This window comes from Rhipicephalus microplus, chromosome 2, assembly GCF_043290135.1.
Source record: "Rhipicephalus microplus isolate Deutch F79 chromosome 2, USDA_Rmic, whole genome shotgun sequence".
Classification (NCBI taxonomy): Eukaryota; Metazoa; Arthropoda; class Arachnida; order Ixodida; family Ixodidae; genus Rhipicephalus; species Rhipicephalus microplus.
The window spans coordinates 177,037,734-177,051,588 of record NC_134701.1 but is presented as its reverse complement, the minus strand read 5'-3'; the positions used below and the strand labels follow the sequence as shown (position 1 = coordinate 177,051,588).

Below are 13,855 nucleotides of genomic sequence, written 5' to 3'. Positions count from 1 at the left end.
CCGACCAGAATTCAGGCTACATCGATCACTGCCGCAGTCGACTCAACGGTTGGGCGCCTTTGGGGCTCCATCTAGTGGCTATGACATTCGAGCGAGCAGCCCTCGGGCAGTTACGGGACCACTCCTCTGAACCAACACCACCTAAATACTGTAGTCTAGGTGGTGTTGTCTGAACCCGCTACATCAACCGCCACTTCAAGACAGCGTGCACGCTCACACATTGACGTTCGGACGACGGTGCGAAGCAGCCATCTACAGGAACTCGAGCCCACCATGGCCAGGCTTCGCAGAGAGCGTTGTCGGCCATTCCTATGAGAAATAAATAAGATTTTGTAAATGTCACCCCTAGCCATAAGCGATGAAGAAGGGTGGCTTCTCTTCTGTCGAGCCCAGTGGGCATGCGGAGAGTCGTCAAAGAGGACAGGTGGTGTTGACGATTCGTCTCGTTGCTTGGTGGGCACCATATATAGCGAAAACGTGATTTCACGCGAAAGTCGTCGAAGATTATACTGACTGCATCGGTCCGCGAAAGTGGTATGGCTTCTTCTCGTGTTTCTTCAAGAGCTGCCCGCGCGGCAGTATCGGCATGTTCGTTCCCTATGACGCCCCAGTGACTTGGCAGCCACTGAACGTCACATGATGCCCTTTCTCGAGTGAAGAGTGTAAAAGGTATCGAATTTAGAAAACAAGCTGTTCGTACGGCCCGCGACGCAGTGCTGAGAGCACAGATTGTAGGGCAGCCCTTGCGTCGCTGAAAATCAACCGTTGTTGCGGTGGTTCCCAATTGCCCACACAAAGTGCAGCGCGCAAAGCAAATATAGTTCAGCTGCTGTAGATGCCGTGGAGTGGTCAGTCTTGAAGCTGATGGTAACACCGCTTGCTGGGACAACTACTGCACCTGACCAACACTATCGGTTCGTGGAGCCATCGGTATATATATATATATATATATATATATATATGTAGACTGTGTGAATACTTCTCGTGCAAAAGAAAAAGAGACAGTAGTTTCAGCACGGGCGATGAAAGCTCAGATTTTCTCCGGATTCCTGGCACACTAAGATGCGCTGTGGGTCGAATAAGACACCAAGGGGGTATCGATGGTTTAGATGCAGGAGTGAAGCCCGAGGGAAGTATCTCGTTGTACTTCACAATCATTTTGGCGAACGATGCTTGGCGCCTCTCAGAAGGCAACAGTACAAGGTGATGACAGGGAGCACGTGCAAAGTATCTGAATTCTCGATTGATTTGTGGGGTTTAACGTCCCAAAACCACCATATGATTATGAGATGCCGTAGTGGATGGCTCCGGAAATTTAGACCACCTGAAGTTCTTTAACGTGTACCCAAATCTGAGCACACGGGCCTACAACATTTTCGCCTCCATCGGAAATGCAGCCGCCACAGCCGGGATTCGATACCGCGACCTGCGGGTCAGCAGCCGAGTACCTTAACCACTAAACTACCATGGCGGGGTTGATGTGCGTTCTCAGGACTTCTACAGCAATGTGAGTTTGTATTGTATAGTCACCAGCAATTGCAATGGTTGCCTCTGTTGACGTACCTCTGGGCAGACCAAGGCACGCTCTCAGTGCTTGGGCTTGTACTGCCTGTAGAACACGAACATTGGTCTTGCGGGTATTGCTCAGCACGGGCAAGCTATATCTCAGGAAACCGATAAAAAGAGCTTTGTAGAGTTCCATCATTGCGTTGACTGACATCCCCACGTCTTTCCTGCCAGGAATTTGAACGATTGGGAAATAGCGGTCAGGCGCTTCTTCATATAAGCCACATGTGGACTCCAACAGAGGTCCCTATCAATAATGATGCCCAGAAACCGGTGGGTTGTGGCGTAAGAAATGGGTCACCCGCAGATTGAGATGACATAAGGGGTCATTGCTTTGCGAGTGAAGGCCACCAGCGCTCATTTTTCTGGTGATATGCTGGGACCTTGTTTTAACAAGTAGTTGGCAACCATAGTTAATTGCTGCTCTTTAAAGCCGGGAACGTATCTGAGGACGTGTGACTGCCAAGTCCAGACACCGATGTCGTCTGCGTATATTGAGATCTTAATGGTACTGGGCAAGTATTCAGCAAGGCCAATTAGTGCAAGGTTGAATAGCATCGAACTATAAGAACTCCGCCTTGAGGAACACACCTGGAAGTATATCGCCACGTAGTTGGGCCATCTTCTGTTAACACAAAGAATGGTCTTACAGCCAGGTAACTCTAAATCCACCGCAACACTCGATCACCAAGACCAGGCACCACAAGAGCACCCAAAATTGCTTCATGTAGTACATCATCATACGCGCCTTTCACATCTAGAAACAAAGCTGTAGATAGTCGCTTACGGGATCTTTCGTGCTGAACGTACGTAAGTGCGTAAATAAATGAGCGTATAAATAAATAAATAAATAAATAAATAAATAAATAAATAAATAAATAAGCGATTCAAAAAGCGAAACTTCGGGAATCAGTCGCACTTTGAATGATACTGGCCACGTGTTCGGGCACGGCCGAGTCGAGGCGAAAAAACTTCATTGCAGAGGAATTAAGGATCTCCCTGACCCCCTGGGTCCCCGCGCGACCCCACAACATGACTGATTGATATGCGGGTTTTAACGTCCCAAACCCACCGTATGATTATGAGAGACACCGTATTGGAGGGCTCCGGAAATTCAGACCACCTGAAGTTCTTTAACGTGCACTGAAATCTGAGCACACGGGCCTGCAGCATTTCCGCCTCCAAAGGAAATGCAGCCGCCGCAGCCGGGATTAGATCCCGCGACCTGCGGGTCAGCAGCAAAGTACGTTAGCCACTAGACCACTGCGGCGGGGCACGACCCCACAACACTGAAACATTCATGTTTAATAAGTTCATGACGCTGGCAGCCCGGCTGGCGGCGTTCTTCTGCCTTGCCGGGTCCCAGGGGCGTAGCGAGGTCTCCCAGTCTTCCCTGCAGGTTCGTAGTGGCCCCGGTCCGCCGGAAGGAGGAGAAAACGAACCAGCCAGGAGAATGTGAGCTATAGGTTTGCGCACAGTGAATTGCATAGAGGGCAGGAATGTCGCTCGACATCCGAGCGGCCGTGGCACGCTTGCATTAAGACATCGGCTCGACACCATCTCGCCGTAAAAAATCAGACCAACGACAAACGCAAAGAGCCAAGAGCACCGGTATATATTCACGGTACAGGCAAAGGTGGCAACGATTCCTTGTCTGCTTTCGGCCTTCGCTGTCGGTGCTGCAATAAAGCAATGGACGAAGACAGCGCGCCGTAGGGCCCTTCCGTTTTCTACGAACTCTTCATTTCCTCGCCATAGAACAGGCGTAGTTACACTTATATATAAAGAGGCGTGCGCGCGCGCACAAACACACACGCACAGATGCAACACCTCGGCGAACCTTGCAGACGAGGCGCCGAGGAAAAGCATGTTTCTGCAGCGGAGGAAGGCAGGGATAAGGCAGACTCACTGGCTTATAAATCCGAATGGCTGCGCATATATTTAAACACACACACACACACACACACACACACACACACACACACACACACACACACACACACACACACACACACACACACACACACACACACACACACACACACACACACACACACACACACACACACACGCACGCACACACACACACACGCACACACACGGTGTGCAGTATACTCTCCGCGCACGATGTACGGCACAACTCGCTTCCGCGTGTCATGCCGCTTATATGCCCGCGCATGCATGCTCTCTTTCTCTCTAATCGAATACGATGAACCGGGCCCCATTAAAAGACGGGAATGCGGGCCGCTTGCAGCGGTCGCCCGTTTCCACGCCGCGTGAGTGGAAAGAAGGAGAGACGAAGAAGAGGAGGAAGGAAGAGAAGAAACAATCCATGGAATGAGAGCGAGTTTCGACCCGCCAAAGAAAAACGTCGCATTGAGACCGCCGTGACGCATGTACGTTCGCAGTCAATTTGAAACGCGAACAGTAAAATTACGAAGCAGGTAAGCTCGTAACTCCAGAGCACGCCAGCTCGGAACACTAATTAGGGGTCGCCATTGGCTCTCTGGGGATCCTGATCAAGCGTGGAATCGGGAATCACTCTGTCAATGGGCGCAACAGCGGGAACAAGCCAGGAGACAACACTACGCTTTAGTCAACCCTAACTTGCATGGATTCTAATGGTCCATGGCTGTAGAGATATGAATATAACGTGTACTCGTCTTTCACCCAAACGTGGTGCACGATAGCGATGATTTCTGACTCAATTCAGCTCGTCTCGATAAATAATAATAATAATAATAATAATAATAATAATAATAATAATAATAATAATAATAATAATAATAAGCTAAATCGAAGACATGACATCATGACATTACAATATGATTACGAGAGAGGTCGTAGTGGAAGGCTCCGAAAACTTACACCTGATGTTATTTAACGTGCAATGACATCGCACAGTACTCGCGCCTCTATATGCCGTTTCGCGTCCATCGAAATGCGACCGCTGCGGCGGGGATCGAACCCGGGACCTTCTGGTCAGCAGACGAGCACGATAACCACTGCTCCACCGCCGCTGACAAAGAAAGCTCCGCTCGTAAGTTATCGGACGAAATGAATTTCGCAAGCATGTCGTTAATGACTCGGCCGGGAGCAGCCGCTGCGCACAGAGGACGCACGAAAGAAATCGACGAAACAGAGCGATTTACCAACGTGTTACGTGCGCAGCAGTTTCTCACAGAATGCCGCCGGTATCAAAATTTAAGGCTAAAAAAATTCTAACACCAGCTTTCCGAAAACGCGGGCTTAAGAGCTGTCTCAGACGGGGCTATAGAGGGGCTTCGGCACTATAGGTCATTGCAACAGGGACATATATGGAGCGGTATATAACTATATAAAAGAATCGAAACAGCTACCATGCTAATCTCACAAGTACATACTCATCACTTATTTTCGTCATTAGTCTATTTCATATATTTTTACTATAAATTTTATTTTTTATATTAGTTTTTTCTATAACTATTCATAATAGTCTGTTAGCACAACTAAGCTTTTCGTTTATCTAAAAAAAATTGAGGCATCCCCCCCCCCCTCCCGAAAATCCCCCTGCCACACGATTGATGGCCGATCCTCCGTGGTCAGTTGAGCCATTCCTCTTGGGTACAACCAACCAACCAGCAGGCCAAGCACTGGTGAGGAAAAGGTTGACACAGGGCCGGAACGAATTGTCGGTATTCAGAAGAGTGATGTGTAATCGCAATTAGCCCCTTCCAGTTACGGCTCGATTGATAAGAGAAACGGAGGAGCCAGCGAGCGGCGAAATAAAAGGCGCGGTGGCCCCGAACACGCACGTGACACAGTTCCCAGCCGGCGGTCTTACGTCACAACGGCCGTCCTTTCTTTATTTTCAGTTCTTTCCTCCCTGCCAGACAGCTCTTTTGCAAACGGGAAACCATGCCCCGGTGCATCGCTTATAGCTTCAGGCAAAGCATTTGTCCAGTGCACACAGCGCTCTTCACTTAACTAATCACGGAGCGACTGTTTACCGATTACCGAGCTTCGAAACTGCAGGAGCAGGCGCGGTCATGCACGCGCGAAACTCCTTCAGGAGCCGTTCCTGACCGTTTTCTCTGCAGAAGGCACACGCGAAGAAGAGTGCGCTCAACATAGGCGTGTATGCATTCGTCATGATGAACACGCTTCTCGCTTGCGACCAAGAGGCCACAGCGGCAGCGGAGCGGAAAGCAAGTTGGTCGTGACCCTCTCATCTTTTTCCCATGATGCGAGAGAAGCCGAACTCGAGCGACAATTACCCCGCATAATTGCGCGTAGGAATAAGCACCGTGTAGCCAGTAAAACGAAATAAGCGGCCTGGAGGCCTCATTGGAAGATGGAGGAAAAAGGTGGAAAGCCACAGCCTTCGAGGGAGACGAATCTATAGAATGAGATGGAGAGCGGAGAATAATATTTAAACGATGTGGCGCTTTACGTGCCGAAACCGCAACGTGATTATGGGGCACACCATTAGGGGAGCCATGGGGCCGGCTTCTGATTTCGATATTTCGTCACAAGATCGCTCTCAGAGCGCGCTGATTGAGGGAAGAAGGACAGAAATACGTATCGATGCTTCATTCATGGCGCGATGGTACGCCACGGAGAGCGGCAATGACGCCGAAAGTCGTTGTCTCAGGTCCCAGATTGTATTTTGAGCGTGCACCTGAGCTTCTTTAAAATGCACCTAAATTTCAATGCACAAGCACACTTTTTTTTTCCTGTGAGGGTGTGTATAATCATCATCGTCATCATCATCATCAGCCTTAGTGCGTTCACTGCAGGACATAGGCCTCTCCCATATGTTCCGCCAGCCAACTCGGTCCTGTGCTTGCTGCTGCCAATTTATACCCGCAAACCTCTTAATCTCATCTGCCCACCTAACTTTCCGTCTCCCCCTAACCCGCTTGCCTTCTCAGGCAATCCAGTTAGTTCCCCTTATTCACCAGCGGTTACCCTGTCTTCGCGCTACATGCCCGGCCCATGTCCATTTCCCCTTTTTGATTTCGACTATGATATTCTCAACGCCGGTTTGGTCCTTAATCCACTCTGTTCTCTTCGTGTCTCTCAAGGTTACACCTACCATTTTCCTTTCTATTGCTCGCTGCGTCGTCCTAAATTTAAGCCGAACCCTCTTTGTAAGTCTCCAGGTTTATGCTCCGTAGCTAAGTACCGGCAAGATGCAGCTGTTTTATACCTTCTTCTTGAGGGGTAGTGACAATATACCTACATGTATTGATTTGAGAGTGCTGGCCAAATGTGCTCCACCCCATTCTTATTCTTCTAGTCACCAGCGACAAGCTGGCCGACAGCTTTGAGCCGTTCGGCAAGCTGAAGATGTCATCCGGGTCCAAGGACTTCGAGCGGTCACCTGAGGCACTGCCATCACAATCGAAAAGTGGGAAGGGACAGGAATTAATCCCCTCCTCCCCCCTTCGCCCGGTAAAAACTGCCGGACTTTAAATAAAGTTCATTCATTCATTATTTCATTCAATATTGCGGTTCGGCTCCACGGTTATTACCTGTCCTAAGTAGACATAGTCTTTTACAACTTCAAGTGCATTGTTACCTATTTCGAAGCGCTTCTCTCTTCCGAGGTGTTTGTACATTACTTTCGTTTTCTGCAGACCAATTTTAAGACCCACCTTTCTGCTCTCTTTGTCCAACTCTGTAATCATGAGTTGCAATTCGTCCCCTGAGTTACTCAGCAATGCAATGTCATCGGCGACGCGCAAGTTACTAAGGTACTCTCCATTAACTCTTATCCCTAACTGTTCCCATGCTAGGCTTCTGAAAACCTCCTGTAAGCACGCGGTAAATAGCATCGGGGAGATTGTGTCCCCCTGCCTTACACCCTTCTTGATTGGTATTCTGCCGTTTTCGTTATGGAGCACTATAGTAGCAGTTGATCCCCTGTGGATTTCTCCCAGGATGTTTATATGTGCTTCATCGACGCGCTGGTTCCGTAGTGTCTGCATAACTGCTGATATTTCTAGTGAATCAAACGCCTTCTCGTAATCTACGAAAGCTATGTATAGTGACTGGCTGTATTCTGAGCATTTCTCTATTACCTGATTGATAGTAGGAATATGGTCGATTGTTGAGTAGCCTGTTCGAAATCCTGCTTGTTCCTTTGGTTGAATGAATTCTAACGTTGTCTTGATTCTATTAGCAATTACCTCTGTAAATAGCTTGTATACGACGGAGAGCATGCTGATCGGCCTGTAATTCTTCAAGTCCTTCTGATCTCATTTCTCATGTATTAAGATGATGTTAGCATTCTTCCAAGAGGGTGTATATAAAACTACGCCTATAAGCGGAGAGTACGGGGGACTGGGGGGTCGGGCTCCCTCCGGGCCTTGCTACGGGCTGTTTCACGAAGGGCAGAGCACCCTTGGCGACGACCCTGGCGTTGACACGGCATATTTTTGAAGAGCTTGGCTTAGGCTCTCGTCCATTGGCAACGGACTGTTGGCCATCCTGCCAAACAGCAGTTACCTCACAGACGAATGCAACTGTCTGTTCGTTTTCCTTTCAGGCTTTTAAAATTCGGATCTCGAGTTAGTGACAAAGTCAGGAGTCTGCCGCCGTAGTCGCATTGGGAACGAAGCCACAGGATGAAGAAAATTGCGGCAGTTCGCACAACTCTTGACAAAACAAGTACAGGATGTACGCATTCAGAGAATGAAAAATTTGTTTTACGAGTAACAGACCTTTGTTTATTGTCTTGATACTTTTGGCAACTCTTTCTCTCTCACTATATATGTGTGACGTAGGAAAACAGTGACTGATGGTAGAGACAGCTGAAGAGGAAGTGAGGATGAAATAAACATGGCGTATGAACCAGGCCACGTCTCCCACATCTAGCGTCACATATATAGAGAGACCCTCCCAATGCAGGAATATGAAAAGTCTCCACGTATTGTAATTACTACTATTATTAACCTGCGGGATATACTTCTGGACCACGTAAATCGAGGTGCAGTGCTTCAAAGGAGCATACGCTAAATTGAATAATTATAAATAAATAAATAAATAAATCACGTATACCCCCGAAGTGAATTCTGATGAGTGGGCGAAGCAGAGTGCATCAGGTCGTTTCATTTTGTTTGTCCTGTTCACCAACCTTCTGATGGTCGCAGTGCGCTATATCTGCTGTAGACGATGGCGACATACGGACATTATGCGGTCTCGGGATGCTTCGCCCTTGATAAGTTGATCCCTGTGCTACACATGTTCGCTAGTAATCCGATCTTCCAGAATGTCTCATTAACTTCTTTTGACATTGAATTTCACCGCGGAAATGCGGCTAACGCGAGAGCGGGACTCGAACCCAGGACCTCACGCCACTAAGCTTCTTCCATAGCTGCGGACCAAGAAGGAAAAAAAAAAAAAAACAGCTCGGCGATGTATTCGCAAACGAGCCACGCGCGTGGCCAGACTGAGAAGCGAGTCGGCTCCCTCACAGCGCACAACAACGAACACGCGCGCCGCCGCAGAAGCCGCGGCACACTCCGATTGTTGCGGCGCGGTGCGGCGAAAGGCGATAACAATCACCCGGCGCGCGGTATACAGAGAGAGACGCGATGATGCGATCAGCGACGCTCCCCTCAAAGCGGAGAAGGGGGAGCGGGGACGGCGCCTGATAAAGCGAACGCGCAGCCGGGAATTCTATTGTGCGACGACGCTTTTGTACCTCTTCACTGCTTTCTCTTTTGCAAGCTTCGCTTTGAGCATCCGTAGCGTATAATATGTATATATGCAACGGGTATATGCATTGAAGACGATGGTTTGACGAAGCACTGTCTGGTCGGGAATAAGCATCAAATACTAACGAAACGAATGAGCTCTTACCAAAATGAAAATGTTTGGAACATTTAAAGAAATGACGTTTCGGCTACCACATACGGTGGCCTTGTACTTTGCGGTGAGCCTGTGACTGTACGGTACTGAAAACTGTGTACCGCGAAGAGCACTGTGTACAAGGCTACCGTACGGTAGCCGAAACGTCATTTTCTATTGTCATACACCTTTTCATTTTGATCGGCCCTCATTCATTCCATTTGTGCTTCGAGTATTGGCCGCGAGGGCCTCCACTAGAGAGGCCAGCGCTGCGATCGTTTTGACGTCACAGATTGGATGCATGCGCTCGCCTTGCTGCGTATAGTAGTTGTGGAATACGGCAACTTTGCTTTCGCGACACCACTGGCATCGTCCCCCATGGCTGCACCGGTTCTTAGTGGCGATTTGACGATGCAAATCAGACACGAGAGTGCCACCGGGGGCACAGATTCGTAGTTTGCTTACCGCTTCTTTAAGAACTGAGCTTCAAAACAAAGGCGAGCACGCACGGTGTCCAAAGGAAAGGCAACAAAACCCGGCATCCTATGAGTGACGTCATCACGTAGGTGGCGTCGCGGTATGTCCACGAGGCCAATATGCATTATGCACACGCGAGCAGGTACAATATAGAAACGGTTACATTGTGTTGGCGCAATGCCTATACATCGGCTTCTTGGACTTAAAACAGTTAGTCTGCACTCTATCTTGTCTCCCGTCTTCCTTCTTGCGCAGAAAGTTTAGGCTAAACTTTTAACAGCTGATGCAGACTGGAGTAAATGTATATGGGGCGGACTTTGCACTCCATTCGATGATTACCGGGGGTTGTACCCTCCTCCCCCCCCCCCCCCATCCTGCCCTGCCCCCTCGTGTGAACGCCTCGATATCCAGGACTTCCACGTTCCAGGCTTGACACGTACACAAGCAAGTGTACACAGTGCAGCCATCGCTCGCTGTCGGGACATGTGACTACCCGATACGTCCACTATACATTATCTCGAGAAGGTGAGTTGCAAACGGAGTACACGCGGAGGATAGGGTTAATTAAATCCGTAGATTCAAGCGATAAGCAAGAACACCGTACCCACCCTCCGGGCGTACCGTACGTAAGGCGGTCGCGTCAAACGCCCATCTCTCGTATGCGAGAGGAAGAGCAATGCACGATGCATCACCACCTTGGCAGACCCGGGTCCCACGCGAAGTATACGCGTTAGCATAATGGGCGTCTTAATGAAAAAAGTGAGATGGGCGCACATACCATTAAGCGGGTCAACCGGGAAATGCGCATGTTTGCAGTGCTGCTTTCACCCTTCTCCCCCCCCCCCCCAAAAAAAAAAGAAAACGAGTTTGAAATCGTGTACAATGCAGGGCCATTAAACACAGGCAATAGAAGAGGACGGAATATGGTGCCATGCTACGTGCTCTTCTGCAAAGGGCATAGACTTCCAGCATACTCGGTAGTAAGGGTTTCTTTAGTATAATCGAGAGATGAGATAGGTGCTACGTATAGTCACTGTGAAAAAAAAAAACGGACTCAAATGGGAAGTCAGGACACCACAAACACTTTCAGGACACCACAAAAAAAAAAAAAAAAAGGCGCCTGTGGTGGCCTGAATTTTATACGCCCTGTCTCTTTCGAATGAGTAAGGGGGTATAAAGCTAAATTAGCTCTGTGCTGAGTGAGTGACACACGGGAAATAGATATCTCGTAATGTTCAGATCAAAATATAGCAATTAGTGCAAGCTCCGTGCAAGTATTATTACACTACGTGTTTAGAACAAAATGCAGCTGCTAAGATTAGCGGTCAAGAAGGGCGAAGGGTAACCCCCATCCTCTTTCATACTATTTACCTCTCTCCTGTCAGAAAAAAAAATGTACAAATGTTTGTACCAAATGTAGGAGCCCAATTGAGCGTTTGCAAGCTGATGTCGCACATTTGCCCCTGCTATATAATGGGAAAAATATCAAAATCGCCGTGACAAGTATGGGCCACCATGTTGAAAAAGCATGTCATCCGCTTACCTTTTTTTTCTTTCATTTTTGTTAATGAAATTGTAAACATTGACTCGTGCTGTGTTATCTAGGACGATAATACTTCGCCATTTGCATCCAGCCGTTATGCTGAATTGTTGACGGCTAATACAGCTTTGAACAAACCGCACATGTGGCCACTTGGCAACAGGAAAAACAAAAGCGGTGTTACTTTGCACTAAAGATACGCAAAACACTTTCGAAGAAAATCCAGTATCGAATGATGCCAGAACTGAACTTGTAAATTCTGTAAAATTTTTGAGGAGTGACATTCGATCAGTATATGCCCTTACAGACGAGTATCTTGCAGAATTTTGCTTGCAAGAATCTTGCAGGAAATATTTCGCAAATCACTGCAATCATTATTTACTACACAACTCACTTTCCTTGAGCCCTTCTAACTATTGTTGTCTAGCCTTGGGTGCGACTTGCGAAACTAATGATAACATGCCGTACATTAGGCGAAAAAAAAAAGCTCTTCAAGGTATATATGTAATAATTCACGCGATTTCCTTTCAGCCCCTTTATTTCCAGAATTTACAACGAAGGTAATGACACTGTCTAAGTATCGCTGAAACACTTTTGTACGAAAATGAGCAGAAAATACACTGTAATTACATTGCTAGTATGGCTAACTTAAAGCAATCGAACCTACTTATCATTAGTAGATAACCAGAACATTGGTATGTACCATAACGTCGCAGTAACTACGGATTAAAAATGTTGCGTTCAAGATTACCTCATGCACTAAATGACGTGATTGTGAACAACGTTGATATTCTATCTTGTTTCCCTGCTGTTATTTTTTTTAGTTTTGTCTTACATGTAAGACTATTTTGTTGAGGCTATGCGGTACGGTCATATGTTTTTTCCTGTTTTTTTTTTCTGCTTGTCTTGCTACATAAAAGCATAATATTTAACCAGCTATAAAAACGATTTTCGCACTGCTGCTCACTCTGTACATTTTTTACATGCTTTGTGAATTCATCTGTGTTGGTTCTGCAGGAATAAAAAACATACATACATACATGCATGCATACATACATGCATACATACGTGCATACATACATCATACATACATACGTACTTCATACATGCATGCATACATTCAAACAAACATATATATATATACATACATATGCCTGAAAGGCCAGAGCGCCTAAAAACTGCATCGCATTCTCGAGAATTATCAAAGAAACCTTTTTTTTTTTTTTTTGGCAAGCTCAGCGCTCTAAACTTGCAGCACTGAATTGACAAGCTTTGAATATAAATGCTGATCTCTGTGTAACAAATTGATACACGCTCGCGCGTTTATTGCGATTAATTTATTAAGTATGCGCTTCTCGGCTGTCGCTATTATCGGGTTATTAAGCTCACCACAGCCGTGAACGTTGCACCGTTGCATTAGCGCGAGCTGACGGAGCATCCCCCAGCCATGCTCCCAAATGCCGCGTGCTGAAAAAGGCGCAAAAGTGATCGGTGCGCAAAATAATGGAGGCCGTGCATCAGTCCCAGTCTGGGCATCAGGCATACCCACCTGCACCAGTCGAAAGCCGCACAGCTACCATGACAACACCGCGTGAGCCTACGAAGTGTTCCTTTTGAACAGGTCAGTGCCGATTGACTATTTCGATGTTATTATTTAGAGCAGCGCAAACTACAGGACAGGCAGTAGACGCAACGTTGGCTGTCACCGTCATCATTGTCTGGCTGTCACCACCAAAAGCCAGCGTCTGGATACAACCCGGGTAGTTGTCACAATAAAAGGTTTACGCTTTTGGACAGCTTCTCGTTTCGTGTTAAATCCACAAGCCCAGCAGATTACCCGCGCACTTCGCATTCGTGCGCATCGGTCGTAATCCAATGCAGCCTGGAACAGCATACCACGTGGAAATAGCACAAACTTTATCTCGTAGCACATCTCGATAACTTTCACAACGTTCTAAAGGTGGACGCCGCGTTGGCGCACACAAAACTGACAGATGCAACAAAACAGTGACTCGAATGCCACCGGTCCTCACCGACATGACATAACACGCAGCAAAAACTTGGCACGCGACAACGTTAAATTGATAACTCAAAAGGAAAGCTTACTCGTGCAACATGACGGGCGCAGTTTGCCAAGATAACGAGGCGGCGGCATGCTTTCGGAAATACTTTCATTTTCAAACTTTCGTGGCACTCGCGCACATTGCAACCATGTCGCAACTGCCGCAACCTGACGAACGACTAGCGGCGCGTAGCGAACAAAATGTGAAGCTCATTTATATCTACGCTTCTATTCGTTTCGTATAACAAAATGTTGTTTCCAGCAATCTATACGTACAACACAATTCATAAAATAAAGAATGCGTGAATATTACAACAAATACTTTTTGAATTGTCTTGCAATAAATGTTTGTGGTGTCAATACCCTTAAGATAC

At 47.4% G+C, this 13,855-nt stretch overlaps 1 protein-coding gene across 1 annotated transcript in view; it reads right to left on the bottom strand.

Annotated features, from left to right (window-relative positions):
• Nucleotides 1-13,634, bottom strand: part of LOC119170568 (uncharacterized) — a 217,786-nt gene extending 204,152 nt beyond the window's left edge. Inside the window, exon 1 of the mRNA XM_075887110.1 lies at nt 13,526-13,634. Within this exon, the coding sequence (XP_075743225.1) occupies nt 13,526-13,536 (11 nt within the window). The 5' untranslated portion in view covers nt 13,537-13,634. The remainder of the gene's footprint in view (nt 1-13,525) is intronic.
• Nucleotides 13,635-13,855: the final 221 nt, after the last annotated feature.